General features: G+C 28.3%; 1 protein-coding gene across 1 annotated transcript; it reads right to left on the bottom strand.

The window, feature by feature from the left end:
* Positions 1-14,818: 14,818 nt before the first annotated feature.
* Positions 14,819-15,511, bottom strand: LOC136080092 (uncharacterized). Its single transcript, XM_065796700.1, has one exon. The coding sequence runs from the start codon at positions 15,509-15,511 to the stop codon at positions 14,819-14,821; it is 693 nt and encodes a 230-aa protein (XP_065652772.1).
* Positions 15,512-15,819: the final 308 nt, after the last annotated feature.

The following is a 15,819-nucleotide window of genomic DNA, read 5'->3' as shown; positions in this document are numbered from 1 at the left end:
CATTACTTCTACGTGGCTTAGTGCTTTAAGTGGTGCAGCGCAAGGCTCTGTTCTGTGACCAATTTTGTTTTTAATTTATATCAATGATTTTCCGGATAAACTAAAAAATAAATGCAAGCTCTATGCTGATGATTGCAAAGTTTTCCACATAATCCGTGATAACAGTAGTAATGATCTACAGGATGACATAAATTCTATTTTTAATTGGTGCAATGACTAGAGTATGCAACTAAATATATAAAAAAGTAAAATAATGTATGTCAATAAAAGTAATAAATTAAATAAAAATATCAATAAATATTACATTTCTGATTATCCATTGAGTACTGTGGATTGTGTAAATGATTTTAATATCATGTTTAAAAGCGATCTGAAGTATGATCATCATATACCTGCGTGTGTTTCTAAGGCAAATAGAGTTTTAGGTCTTATCCTACTCACATTTTCATTTCTAAATGCTGATATACTTAAATTGTTATATGTTTCGCTAGTACGCCCTTATCTAGAATGTGTGTCTTCTATTTGGAATCCATTTTACAAAAAAGACATTAATCTTATTGAAGGAGTACAACTTAGAGCAACAAGACTAATTCCAGGTATTCAGAGCTTCTTTAAGAGGAAAGATGAATTAGACTTAATTTAACAACCTTATCTATGAGAAGAGAAAGAAGCTGTTTAATTAATTTTTTTAAATGTCTTAATAATTCTTATCAGCTAAATGCAGTAACTTCCCTAAGGAACTTTTGTTGACCAACTGGACTAGCTTGAAGTATTCGTGACTATATCCACAATCATAGATATACTTCTGAGATCTGTAGACACTTGAGTTGGTGAAAATATTTTTCCAATCGTGTTAATCCAAATGCCGTTTGACGTCGAACTTAATAAGTCAGTGTTAAACTTTAAAAAGTCTTTATGAACTTTATTATGTGAATTAAAATTTCAAATCGTAGTTTTTAAACTTGCTAGTAAAGTGGATTACTACTCAGTAAGCACTTGCTCACCGCAGCAATTAAATAAATAAATGGAATGAAAAAATAATTAAATGATTTTTTAAAGAATTGTGACCATTTTTTTCAAAATCTGTCTGATAAGCATTTCTTTAGCAATAAATTGACGTTCAGTGATTTTTTTTATTTTTTACAAAATTATTTATTTCAAAATATAATATAGTTTGTATCTAAAATTTCCGGAAAAAAAAAGTAGAGTGGGAGTGGTGGGCTGAGCGTCCCCCCACCCCCTCCCTCAACTTTTCCAAAATTTTCAAAATAAAGTGTAAAATAAAATATAAAGATATGATTAAAAATATTTTCTACAAAAGATAAAAACCTGTGCTGCTATCTATGTTGCTGGCAAATAATAGAGAACAGTAAATGTACAAAATATTTCGTTCAACTTTGTTCATATTTATTGATCTTATTTTTATATATATTCAAATAAAAGTGATTTTTGTGTCTACCGTATTTTATTTTAAAAGAAAACTTTAAGAAGACCTATTGATCTTATCATAGAGCATTTTATGAGTTGGTACTCTCTTTTCCATCTTATTTCTTTGAGCAAAATTTGAACTCGCAACCCCTTGGTTATGGAGCTCAACACTATAACCACTGCGCCACCGTTGCTATTCTTTATTATAAAAAATCATAACATTATCTTATTAATATATTTCATAATCTACATTTGTTTCACACATATCACTATTTCCATCCATATTATTTTCACTACTCGGTGTAGTCAAGGTGATTTACAAAATATTCGAATTCTTTTATTTGAAATTAGCATGATTTTTTAAGCGTATTATGTCCAGGTTTTTTTAATATTTCAAGAAACTTTTCTCTTATTTATATAATTTTCAAAACCTTTTTACCATCCCTAATAGTGAATCTAAAGAACACCATTTTGGAGTCTTTAGATTACTTTCGCTCATCGGCGTTAGCATAAATTTAATTAAAATCTTTTGAAAAAGTGCCTTATTTTACTATAGATTCTAGTTCTAATCGGTTCTGACGTATATTAACTATAAATAGTTGTCAAAATACAATATTTTTTATCAATTTTTACAAAAAATACTAGAATTCCGACCAAGAAAGAGCTTATAATTAAGAAAAAGCGCCAATAAACAATCAGAACAGATCATATTATTAAAGTATGATGTTCATTTTACCTAAAAAACGTATTTATTTAAAATCTTATTCAAATTTGTACAAGCAATTGGGATTTTCAGAAGACTTTTTTTTTAAAATAAGAATCTTCGGTCAGGGTTTTTTTGCAAATTTATCATTTTAATTTTTTTCGTCCTTTCATAATTCACAGACTTGATCATTTAAAGGAAATAGGTCGTAGTCAATAAAATATCATACAGACCTTATAATATTTTTAAATGGCCTTAACTACACCAAGTATTAGAATCATCATCAAAGTTTTCATTAATAATATTTGTACTTAAGATTAATAGTTCTCTTACTTCGGATGGCATCTTATGTTTCTTATACTTTTGAATTCTTTGTTGTAATCTTGATCTTGAAAGAATTGGATCTGAAGTCTCCATTGCACGTGTGAATACATCAAAGAGGTTGTGTTGGCGACTATCTTTTCGAGCATGATTGGTTCTATCTGTTCTAAAAAGTTTATTTCTACTTTCTGAAACTTTTTTGGATAACATGCCAACAAGAAGAATTGAATTTGATATGATTTGTGAGCTATGTATAAAATTTTATGTAATTTGGGAGTTATAGGAAACTTTTTATATAATTTAACATGTCGAGACGCCGTTGAGAGTCAATAGTCATTAAGTTTGACTTCAAGTTTGGTCAATTGGAAATCGATGAGAAATACACAACAAAAGTACTCTTAACCTTTGAATAAGCTTCAAATCAATGTCTAAAATTTCAGACAAAAGCTTCGGATCTTTGAATGGTCTTTTGCAACGTTTCCTGTATTACTATTGCCACCGCTTGATTTTGGCATGTCTTTATGAATGTTAAGTTTGTTTTTTAATCAGGTTTGATTTTCAACCTTCCTTGCTCTTATTTTTGCTTCGTTTTTTTTCCCACACATTTGCCATTGATTTTCAGGCAAAACTGATTTATAATAAATGTGTAACATTGCTTCGAAAAAGCGTATATGCATGTGAAAAACGGACCATATTGTAGAGCTACTGGGTTAACATTATTTACTCCTTGTGTAAAATTTACTAGCTTATTCATATCTTTTAAAGAACAGCTGCATTCAGTACATCATTGAAATGAAGATGTCTTTGTAATAAATGCTTGAGTCTTTCCATTTATTAACGTCAAACACAGCTTACATTCAACAAATACTTTAATATAATCACGACCTCTTGGAGTTCAGCAAATTCTTTATCGTATTTTTCCTTTAATCCAATTACGTATTCTTTACTTACCTTTGCAAATTTGATTCTCGGTGGACGACAAAATCTAGTTGACTGAGGAGTGTGATTAGTCCATAAAATTTTTCCACAGCTTGTTTGCAATCTTAAAGGAATCATAGATGAACTATCACTAAAAGTTTTGCTTAGATCTTGATTAAATCTCGTTTGTTGCGTGCTACCGTCAAAGCCATAAGAACTATAAATATGCATTGAACAACATTGATTTTTGCAATATCTTTCTAAATAAGTTCATTCTGTAATTTACTAACTCTTTCCAGTGTAGGTCTTAATAGATGCTTCCATTCTACTTCGATGCAATTTCCTGTTTGCAATATTTTACTTGAACAACAGATTTTTCAGCTAATACCAACTTGTAAGGAGGGAAAACATCACCAACTTGAGTTTTTTAGCTAATACCAACTTATAAGGAGGGAAAACATCACCACCTTGAGTTTTAGCTGCAAATTTTATTTGATTATACTGATCTTTGGACAAATTCGTATCAAAAAGAAACGAAAATGCCCAAGGACATTCTCACAACTTTAGAGTTGATCTTATTCAATACAGCTGCCTAGTTTTGATTTTGCATAATTTGTTTGATTAAATGAGATAAGTCTTTTTTATCATGTTGTGCAGTGACGGTTGCAGCAACTCTTAGGTACATTTCAGTTTTGGGTTCGTTATTAGATACAAGATTAGCAATAACTCGGCGTTTGGATCTGCCAGACATCTCCAAAAATGGCATAATTGGTCTTCCTCTTTTCGTTTTTCAGAACTGGGCGGCTGAGGGTCACATTTAAGTTCTATCGGAAGCTCGTACTCAGTTTGAAGTCAACTTCCATGGTACTTAATGAATCTTGCAGAAGAATAACCTTGCTTTCTCCATAGTTTGTTGTTTCGCTTTTTTATACTTTTAATGTTCTTTGTTATAACATGTTTTTCTACTTTCCTTAGGTCTCTTTTAAGTTTTTCTTCACAATGCAACAAGCATTTTTCAAAAGCTAGGTAATGCTTATCATTTTGTTTTATAACTGAAAAAATTTCAATATACTTAATAATCATTTTTAAATGCTTTTTAAATGGTTTTATTTATCTTTGAACTTATTGAATTACGTAAGCATTATTGTTATATATAGAAATGCCATCTGTCTTCTTTTTTAGAAACTTTAAAAAAAAATAAAAAAATCAAAAAAAGTTTTTTACACGGAAAAACTAATGTATCAAACAGTACAAGACTGACTAAGTTTATATCAAATTTGATTGAATTAAGTTTCAAGTATTTATTGGAAGTTAGATTTCCACCGGCCATAAACAGCGAAATTATATCTCTAGCTTTTAAGTTATAAACAAACTAAAAACCCTATAAATATATATGTTTTTATTGAAAATAAATGAAATTAAAATAATTTTATTGCATATATTGATAGACTTTTTCATTACCTTTACACCTATATTTAAATTAACATGCTTAAAACAGCAGTTACGAAGTAAGTAGAATAAACTCAAAATTGAAACTTTAACACAAATTTCTATCAGCATTAGTTTGAGTCTAATGTTTACTCAACATCTAACTTTTTTTTAAAATCCAAAATAATAGGTTTTAGATGCAGCTACAAATACAATATAAAATTGGCATTTAAAGTTTACAAAAAAGTTAAAACTTGTTTGTTATGACTTTTAGCCATTTTTTCCTTTGTTAGGTCCCATTGTGCTATGGTAAGAAATAAACAAAAAACCTAATTTTTGAGATTTATAGCCAGACTATACTGAAATTTTTTATTCTTATCAGTGACGGGTATGCAGTAGTAGGCACTTCAGTCTTGTGACTTTTTTTGTATGACAAGTTCAGAATATAAATAATAGTGATTTTTTCGGCAACTTTTTCGGGAATTATTTTCATGCTATCTAATTTCAAATCTAATTCCAAGTGGTATTTCACTGGCAAAAATTAAAAAAAAAAAGGTGATCTGTGGAGGTTATTCTTCAAAGTTTCTTAATAAAGAAGCTCGAATATTATTCAAATCATTTTCTCCATTGTTTATTTTATTTACCCTTTTTGACAACTAAAAATACTGTTTTAATTTGCCTTTTTTGGGTTTCAAGCACATCAAAAAAGATTATTTAGCTTGTCAAATTACAATATTTGCTATTTTTTTTTATAATAATTTGTTTTTTATATCTGGACTTAACAAGTTTTTACAATTTAATAAACAATTTTTATGCCTGACTTAACAATTAAAAAGAAACACTTTCATAATTTTTTTGATATTTTTCTTGACGCCATTATGGTACTCCGTTCAATCTACAAAGCTAGTTATTTCGGGTAAAAGACCTTTACTCAACTTGATCAATAAAAAGCTATTAAAAATCTTTAAGGCAGGGTTGTATTAATTGCTTTAAAGTAAAAATACAATATTTCGACTTTATAATTTATAAATTTGCAATTTAAAGTACTTTTTGACTCGTTAACTGCTTTGTGAACATCTTTTTTTAAGTTTGATAAATATTATATTCTGTTAACTCAATGTTTGCTTTTCAAAGCTTTTCCTAATTACACCCAGAGATTTTGCGTTTGTAAATCTTTAAAATTGCTTCTAATATTATGATATAGGGTAGATTATGGTAATTATAAGCACCTTGGTAATTTGAGCACACTTTAAGATTTCTTATATTTAAGTAGTGAAGTTAAAGCTGCTTTGTATTTTTCGAATCGACTTTATGTGGTGATAACAGAAATCAGTACAATAAGCGTAAATTTACATGCAGTAATTAGCGGCTATTATCTAATTAATACGCTGTCAAATTTTTTGCGTTGTTAAAACAATATCATAACGCATAAATAAATCTGAGACGCGAAATTTTGGTGCTAAAATAATGAAACTAATTTTTTCCTAATGAAAAATATTCTAGCTAAAAATCCAATCCATTTTTGTTTGAATATACAATACATAGAAACATTTAGTTTTGACTTTATTTAAAGATGCTATTTTTGTGTATTATGAGCATGCTCAAATTACCCAGTGTTTTTCATTGAAATTACCTAGTTTAAAGTCCTAAAATAGCAGTGGTTTCAATTGCTTTTTGAATAAAAACAAAACATAGAAAATTTTAATATTTTTACAAAACTAAATATTTTTCTGTAATTTAAATTCAAAAAGTTTGAATTTTTATTGTTTAAAGGTTTGAGTTAATAAATTTGAAAAAATAACGAACTAATTTTTTTTGTTGCGGGAAAAATAGCAGTATTGTTTTAACAAAAAGTGCCTTAAAATTTGATCTTTTAATGATAAACTATGTTAATAATGAATCATTATATTCCAAAAATTAGTTTTATTTGTCATATTACCAAGTGGTCTGGGTAATATGAGCAATTTTGCTACTTTTTTAAAACCTCTATGTGTTTAAAGAAATATTTTAGGTGCCAATATATCTAAGCAAACATTGAGTAGGGATCCCTAAAAATTGTTTATTCGCAAAAATTTTGGATCCAGCTTAATTATTTTTGAAAATATTTTAATTTTTGCTAAAGGATCGTATGCATCATACATGCGTACTCTAGATTCCCACCAATTTCCAGATATTCCAATAACATGCATTCTAATATACTTAAGATAAACACCTTGATCAGCAACGTTTGGAGCATCTAATAATATATATTCTTTACCATAAATTGTGTTTGTAAATCTAAATGTTTCTGAGTATAATTTAATAGATGACAATGATCGAGGTATTGATGTAGATCTTGTAATATGAGGTTGTATCCAATATCCAAAATCCAAATGTATCCAATCCGTTTTGACTGGTTTTATTGTATAATTGAATTACTAGACTAGTAGTAAATGGCATATCAAGTGTAATGTAACCTCCTAGTGCATTAGCTGTATATGCATTACAACCTTGAAAAGAGTTTGCATAAAATGGTCCACCAAGTGGTGCAATTAACATATCACAAGCTAAAGGAATATTATTATCTCCAACACTAGTTGTAGAAGTAGAAAAATCTCCTATGTCAAGTCCATGATCTGCATATATTCTAAGAAATACATTACCTGGAACATTGTTATTAGGATCTGTTCCTTCTAATGCTAACCATAGTTTTCTGAGAATACCAGGACCATAAGATTGTACAAAAACTGTTGTTGCATCAGGACCTGTATTTGGTGGAATAGTCTTGGATTTTAATCCAAGACACGTTAAACTTGAATTTGGTACTATTCCTAATTCATTAAGACTAAGTGATTTTTTATCAACATAATTTTTTGTAGTAGCATCTTGTGGGTTAGTAGGTTCTGCTACATTTATTAATTTATTAGAATTCACATTAATATTACTAGTTGCATTATTTTGTCCATCTCTACGAATGAATAAGTTATTAGCTTCAGATATTATTAAACCATCTGAATATACATCTGAAGTAGTAGTACCGAATATATCGACAGGCATTTTGTTTTATACATACAATATAAAAAAATTACCATAGATTATTAAAAATATTCTGAAAATCATGTCCCTCATCTAGTTTTTTCAAAACATTGAAAACACAAGTGTCCACAGAATGAGGTATTTCCAAATTGAACTCTTTCACTGTTATAATAAACAGGCATTTTTAAATAATCAACAATTTCAACGGGTGGTGGTAGCCCATAAGAGTCAAAACTTAGTCTTTTATCTCCATCTTTGTACCAGCAAATCCAGTGAAATCCCTTCGTACTTGAATCTCCTGTATTTAATATTCCACATTCTTTTTTTTGTGTATTTTTCGGTAATTCATCTCTTACAAATACACCTCTAAAATGTTTTATTTTTAATTTTTTTGCTGCTTTGATCAATTGAAAATTTGTTAGTGGTTCATTGGGTAGAATTATTCCTTCAACATTGACAAGTTTATAAATGTTATTTTCCATTTTTATTTATAAATTATTTTTTCTTTCAAAAAAAATAATTTTTTAGGCTCCCTACTTCCTACCTCTTAGGCTCCCTTACCACCCACCCTTTGGGCTCCTTGAGTTCTTTGACCTAATTGTCTTAATTGTCTTATAAATTATTTACTTTTAGTTTGTAGTGTCCATATGCTAATGTGTGTATTCCATCTTCTAGAATAACTCTTTTATCGTCTTCTGCGCTTAATGCTATTTTATTGATCTCTTCTGTGTAAATTTCATGTGAATATGATCTTATTACATTCATTTTCCTAATATGATCTCTTTTATTTAATAAACAATCTTTGTAACCTTCATGTGTTATATACTTTTTAACAACATTTTTCTTTACTCCTTTACATTTTTTGTTATCTTTTCCGTGTACTTTGTAAGAATACAACTTTGATGTGAGTTCTACAAATTCTTCAATTTGTGCTCCTCCAGTCTGATCTTTAAACATTCCTATTACTTTCTTATTAAGACCAACTTTAAAAAAATACATTATTAATTGCTGGGTGCTTTGGGTTAAACTCACTTGTATCAAATTTTTCTTCAATATCTTTAGAAATATCTGAATAAAAGTCTTCTGTTTTAATTTCGTATGCTAAAGAGTCTGTATCTGTGAATAATAGTTTTGCTCGATCAGCATATTTTTTCTTTATGTAATCAGAATGAAATTCATACATTAAAGTTTTGCTCAAATCCAATATACACATTCCTAAGTAAATTGGTTTAGCATATTTTAATTTTGTTCTTTTCATATGTATTGCAATTAAGTTTTCATCAAATATTGTTCTACTTTCAAAGTTTGGTTTTGATGCTAGTTTAATAGCTTCATTTCCGTCTGTTACTAATCTAATATCAACTCTGTTTTCAACATTCTCCATTGTTTTTCCAAATACTGAATTGTTCATGAGTTTAAAAAAGTTTTTTCATAATCATTCGTAGCTTTAGTTCTAAGGTTTGTATTTAATTAGATGTATTCATTGAGCCATGCTCTTTCTTAAAATTTTATGCTTCTGTGAATTTTAGTAATCTTTAATCCTAATCTTTCATATAGTTTTAAATTTTCATAATGTACTATATACTTTTTCTTATTATTCAAGTTGGGGACTAATTTTTCAACTTTATCAATATTTAATCTTTCAGGTGCAAGTGGATAATCATTATGTTTATCATGTAGATGTTCAGGGTAATCTAAATCTACCTCTAGTATACGTGGAATTGATTTCCAGTTTTCTATTTCATTTTCATCCATCCATTTAAAACCATGAGTTGGAAGTGGTTTACTCATTGCCCATCCATATAAATTATTAGCATCTAAATATTGGATGATTGTTGATTCTTTGCTTTTGTCATATGCGTCACCCAAGTACTTATTATTAGAAGCTCCTAACCTATTGGATATCATACTAATTCCACCTCTTATACCTTTTTTTATCATTAGGATCATATCATAATTGCTCAGCAGCTCTAATTTTATTTTTGTTTTCTTCAATGCTGCATCCCAAGCTAATCCTGGTGATGTGTAATACCAAGCAGGATCTAATTTATAACAATTCATACAAACATCTCTAAAATTTTCAAAGACGTCAGCTAGTAAAAGCACATCTGAAACATTGTACAAGTCATGATAATCTCTAAATGTTTTGCAATTAAACTCCTTCCATACATTTTGTGCATGTGAGTAATCATCATCACTTATATCTTCATCGTTTAGTTTTGAAAAGAAAAATCTTTTGGCGGTAATTGTGTCTCATTAAATCTATTAATAGAATCAACCCAATCATATGGGTACACACTTTTTCTGAGTAACAAATCTAATTTTTTGCCTGAATATAATTTTCCGATATTTTTGCACTGGTCTTTTGCTAAATTCTTTGATAAAGCATTTAAACTAGAAGGCATAAATCTATAACTATCTAAGAAACGAAGGTCTCGTTTAACTTCAAATTTATTACCTTCTTTAATATGCTCATCCACTTTAATTTCTCTAGAAAAGCTAATATACTTTTCTTCATTGTTTGGTATGCAACTCAATTTCCCTCCTGATAGTTTCTTTATAAATAAGTGAGAATAATAACCAGATAAATTGTGAAATAGCACTGGAAAGAATTTTGGAATTTTATAATTTAAATTACAATTTTGATGAGCAGCGCCTCTATATTTTCCTGTAATATGACAATGGTCACGTACTTTATCTTTTACAAGTTTTTCTCTACAAATGTGACATGGTATTGCTATATTAAAATCATGCTTGTTTTCATTAGTAAATATCATCTTTTTTGGAAATTTAAAAATCACAAATTTTCTTAATATCTTCTTGTAAACTATCAACAAAAATTTGTGCAATATCATCTGTTTCACTACTTGCAGTAAATGTGACTGGACTGCTTTGATAAAAACTTTTGTCAAAACATTTAATATAATAACAGAATGAACTTGGAATATGTTTTTGATATTGTTTAGTGTAAGATTCATTCGGATTGGGTTCACAAGTATCAATTTGTTTGATAAACTTTCAAAGTCTGCATATGCTACAAACGGAACTCTTATTGATTTATTGTGACTAGTAAATTGCATTGTTGAATTTAGTGGTGGAAGTACTATGCGTATTGAATCATGTGTATCAAAAAACGTTTTATGATTAGATAATGATTCTTCAGAATTAAACCCTAACAGACAATTTCTACAATAGTAATTTTTACAATGATTGTTAGATGTTTGTGATGAAAGTAATCTGCTTAAATTTTTTATTAAACAGTAATTATTGGTTTCAACATTTGAGATTAATAGTAAATCTATTAAATGTTTGCGATCATTATTCTTTGATACGTGCAAAATATGAACTTCTGAATTTTCATACCCATATACATTGACACTGATATCTTGATTGTTCCTCTCAAATTGTGTGATTTGGTTTAATGATACTGGAAATTCTATTTTATCCCAGTTTATTTTTCAGCTTGATTTTTCAGCTCTCTATCTACTCTTTAAGCTCTCTATCTACTCTTTAAGCTCTCTATCTACTCTTTAAGCTCTCTATCTACTCTTTGAGGATGATTATCATTTTTAAACTTTGGCATATATATAATTCTGACATATATAAAATTCGCCGAATGGTCACACACGAGCAGTGAACGGCTGAGGTAAGAAATGAAGTACATTAGAATTAAGGAGAATTATTTTTCAAACAAAGCATATTTTGACAGTTGTCAAGACAAAAATAAAGATTAATAGAGGAATATTTAAAATAAGACAGACAATGCACAATAATAATAAAAAATAAATTGTTATATAAATACTAATATGAACTAAGATAAACAAAAAATATATCACCAAACAAAAAGTAAATAAAACAAAAAATACATTAAAAAAAAAAAGTATGCAAACAATAATGAAAGGCCTCAGAATGGAAAAAAAAACATTAATGCCAATGTGTAAACATAATTTGTGTAGTGATTAAGTCATAAATATCTCCTCAGAGTCGCGTCCATTATTACTGGCGTTTCTATGAGGATCAGCACTTATAACTAGTTTATCCCGTCAGACAAACGTTATCGTCACTTATGCTTTACCCCACGTCTTACGCCTATTCCATACTGCAGTAAAAAAGGATTCACTACAAACAGCCAAAACCCAACCATACCCAAATTTGTAAAGCACTAATATTTTTTTTGATGATATGAAAAGTGTTAATCTACTGCAAAATATAAGTAAAAATAATTAAATAAATCACTTACCATACCAACGGTAGAAAAAACTACGCACAATAAATTAAAATTCAAATAAAAACGCCAGAAACAAAACTAAAAAACAACTAAAGTGTGTAAACAGAAAATGCTAATAAATTTTCTCTAAGACCATTCAAACCACATAGGTACTTCCATCACAAATAAACCAAAAACAATCAAATGGCAATATACCCTATTAAAAACCCTTTTAAAATAGAATAAAGCATAATAGAGTATTCAAAAAACTCTAACGTAGTCATAGATACTTCATTTGAATTTTGTTAACCAATCTAAAGTGTAAGAAAATGAAACAGCCCGCACAACTTAAAATCATAACTAAAAATCTAGTATATTAAAAAGTAGAAAAAAACATATATATATATATCGCCTGAAAAAATGTAAAGATTTAAACATGTAGTGAAGGATATAAGAAATTCTCTGAATAATAATAAAAGACGAAAACTGTGTCTGTGAAAATTAAAAAAAAGCCGAGTAATGAACGTACGATAATATAGCACAAAAGCTCCTTGATAACAGCAACAACATGAAAATCAGCGGATAAATCATACACCAAAGAATATTGTAATAAGATCAACTAAATACTAAAATAAGACCAGATAAATTTAAGCCAAATGAGTGTTTAAAAAATTATTTTGGGTGATAAAGCAATAATATTAGTCGTCATATAAAAACGATGTAAGAAGCGGGAAAAATATTGTTTAAGAAGTAAAGTCTTCTTTTTTATCTGTTGGATTTAATGCTCTTGCGATACACCACCTAAAACATTATCTCCATTTTTTATATTAATTATTGCTTTTTTAGCTGCTAAATTTTTATCAAGTGGAATGTATGATTTAGCTTTAATAGGATTATACTCAATAAAATTGATATCCATCTTTTCAATAGAAACAAATCTCGAACCTGATCCTAATTGTTGAAAAGATGATAAAGATTCTAAAGTTTTCTGCTTTGATGTTTCATAAAACTCGTCTAAATCTGTTGTTTCTAATACAACTTGATTATTCGTTCTAAATGGAGCAGATGCGATTATAGTTTCTCCTGTTTTAATATCAGTACGCTCCATTTCACAATAGAGAATTATATAAACTTTTTATTTTTTATTTTCGGTTAGTATTTTAATTGCACTTTTTTTAGCAGCATTCATGAAAGATAAAGCATCGATTCCATTTATTCCTTTAACTGAAAACTGATTTGTTACATTCTTAACAGCTGATTGTGATAATTTAAATTCTATCGGATTTCTAATTCCATATTTTTGATACAAATTTGAAGCTGTAGATTTTAATTCATCAATCTTTTCAGTAGCTGTTTTTTTAATTTTATCAGGAACATAAGATAAAATCCAATCTGCAATAGAACTAATCTTTTTATTTATTTATTTTCTAATTTGTGTAATAGGCTGAAAAGGTAACGGAGCTAAAATTGTTGATAATATATCTGGAACAGGCTCATCAAGTAGATACTCTGTACCCATCTGTGTGTGCGATAACTCTGTAATGAGATCACTTTTTCACATATTATAATAATATTTAATTCCTCGCTCTTTAGCGATTTGTTTTAATTTTTTTACAGTTTTATTTTCCATTTTTTATATAGCAAGATAAAAAAAATGTAAAGTTTCATATGAAATTTAAATGCATCTACATTTCTATATGACAAAATTTTATTTTTTTATTTTTTCAGAATTTAATATTTTATTCTTATAACCATTATCAATCTTCCCATCGCGCACTTCAAGATATTTATATCCATGACCAGTTCCATGAATTGCACTATATAAAGATTTGTATACTGTTTCTTCTCCTGCTTCTATGTTTGTTAATTTAATAATGACTGGTTTTTTCTTAATTGTTTTTAATCTTTCATATTTTGGATCTATTTCTTTTTTCTTTTCTTTTACTAGATGTATTCTAGGTCTTCCAACTGATCTTTTCTCAGTTACTTCTTTCACTTCAGCCATAATAGATTCTTTATCTACTAACCCACTTTCAATTGCAATCATTAGCAATGTAGCGATATTCTCAGATGCTTTTGAAATGTTATTTTCTTCTAATAAACTTTTTAAACTTTTCTTTGTATAATGCATTTTTATTATATAAAGAAAAAAATTTTTAAATAATTTTCAAAAAAAATTTAATTTTCAAAAATTTAAATAACATTCAAATTTTTACCATCTGATTTAAGTTCAATGATTCTATCTGATAATACAAGAACATATGCCTGAGTATTAAATGTTGCTCTAATTTGTACTTATATTGTTGATGATTTTAATTTTTCTGATTGTTTGCTAATATCAAAAACAAAGAGTGGGTATAAATCTCTATAGTCAGAAGGACTTATATTGCTGTTTGCAATCAATTCATTCATTCCATAAAATTTTTCTTTAAACATAGATTCTTCTCTATAAATTCTTGAAATTTGCTGATTTGGAAATGACAAATTATAATCTTCAATAGGATATCTTGTATTATTATTAGGCATAAAGTACATATTTTTCAAGTCACAATTATCAAATATTGAAGCATTGACAGTTTGGTCACCGTTAGATCTATTTGTTTGAAATCCGACAATAATGTGTCTTGGATTTTCAGGAGATGTCTTTACTGACAATTGCCAATTAAATGATTGTTGAACAGTTGTAGTATCACACTGACGCATTCGAAAACTTACTGGAATAGTCAATTTTTCTTCAATACTATTATAAAGCTTAACTCTCTCTAAATCTGCTAGCATCAAATTTGGCATAAACAATACTATTTTATTAAGATTAACTTTTCCTGCAGCTGCAGCAGCAAGTCAAAAATTGCATTATCATCACTTTGTCTTACAAGAGTGTTTAAGTCTATATGTTTAAGTCTATTAAGTGTATGTTTAAGACCAAACATAACTTTGTCGTAATCATCACAGAATCCAAAAATGTGTCTTAAAGGTATGCAAAATGAAAATGTTCCTTTTGTAGTTGGTTTCTGAATTATGTATGCTTGTCTTGTTGCAAACCCTGTATTATCAGCAAGTACTGCTGTTGATGTAGCATCTTTATACCACAATTGATTTAATCCTTGCGCTAATTGAATGTCATTTGCATAATTAAGCATTCCTAACATTGTAGTTGCTTGACCTGGATAATAAACAGCTTCTATCTCATGGTTTGATAATTGGTATGTTATTCGACTAAATAAAGGCATAAGGCCATTATTTGTAAGCGTCACTGCATTTGCATTAGCATAAGCTGTTCCATCAGCTTTAACAAGTTGCCCTTCAAATAAGAGATACGCTTTAGATGGAAGTGTGAACAAATTTTGTTCCTCAATGATAATTCTTATTTCTCCAGGACTATTTAAATTTGTGCCAATAATTGGCTCATAAGGATGTTCTTCATATCTTTCAATTCCATAATCAATCTCTATTGGTTCTGTAAAATTAAATACTTCGGTAAAAGTTGTCATTTTATTTTTTTATATACAATATAAAAAAAAATTTTTTGATTGACAATTCTTAAAAACGATATAAAAAATTTTACAAAAGCTAAATTTACGAAAGCTAAATTTACGCAAGTCGAAGGCCGCGTCCTATTTTAACAAGATTTTCTATTCTTATAGCATTTTTATTTGGTAATTTGCGTTGGTCTTTTTTTACTGATCTTATTGCAGACCCGATCATCAATTTATTTACATTTGTTGTTACCTCATCTGCATTATTTTTTAGATCCTTAGATCTTTCAGATCCATAAGAATTAGATCTTTCAGATCCATAG

This window comes from Hydra vulgaris, chromosome 05 (assembly GCF_038396675.1).
Source record: "Hydra vulgaris chromosome 05, alternate assembly HydraT2T_AEP".
In the NCBI taxonomy this organism is placed as follows: Eukaryota; Metazoa; Cnidaria; class Hydrozoa; order Anthoathecata; family Hydridae; genus Hydra; species Hydra vulgaris.
Note: the sequence above shows the minus strand (reverse complement) of the source record. Positions and strands in the feature narration are given on the sequence as shown.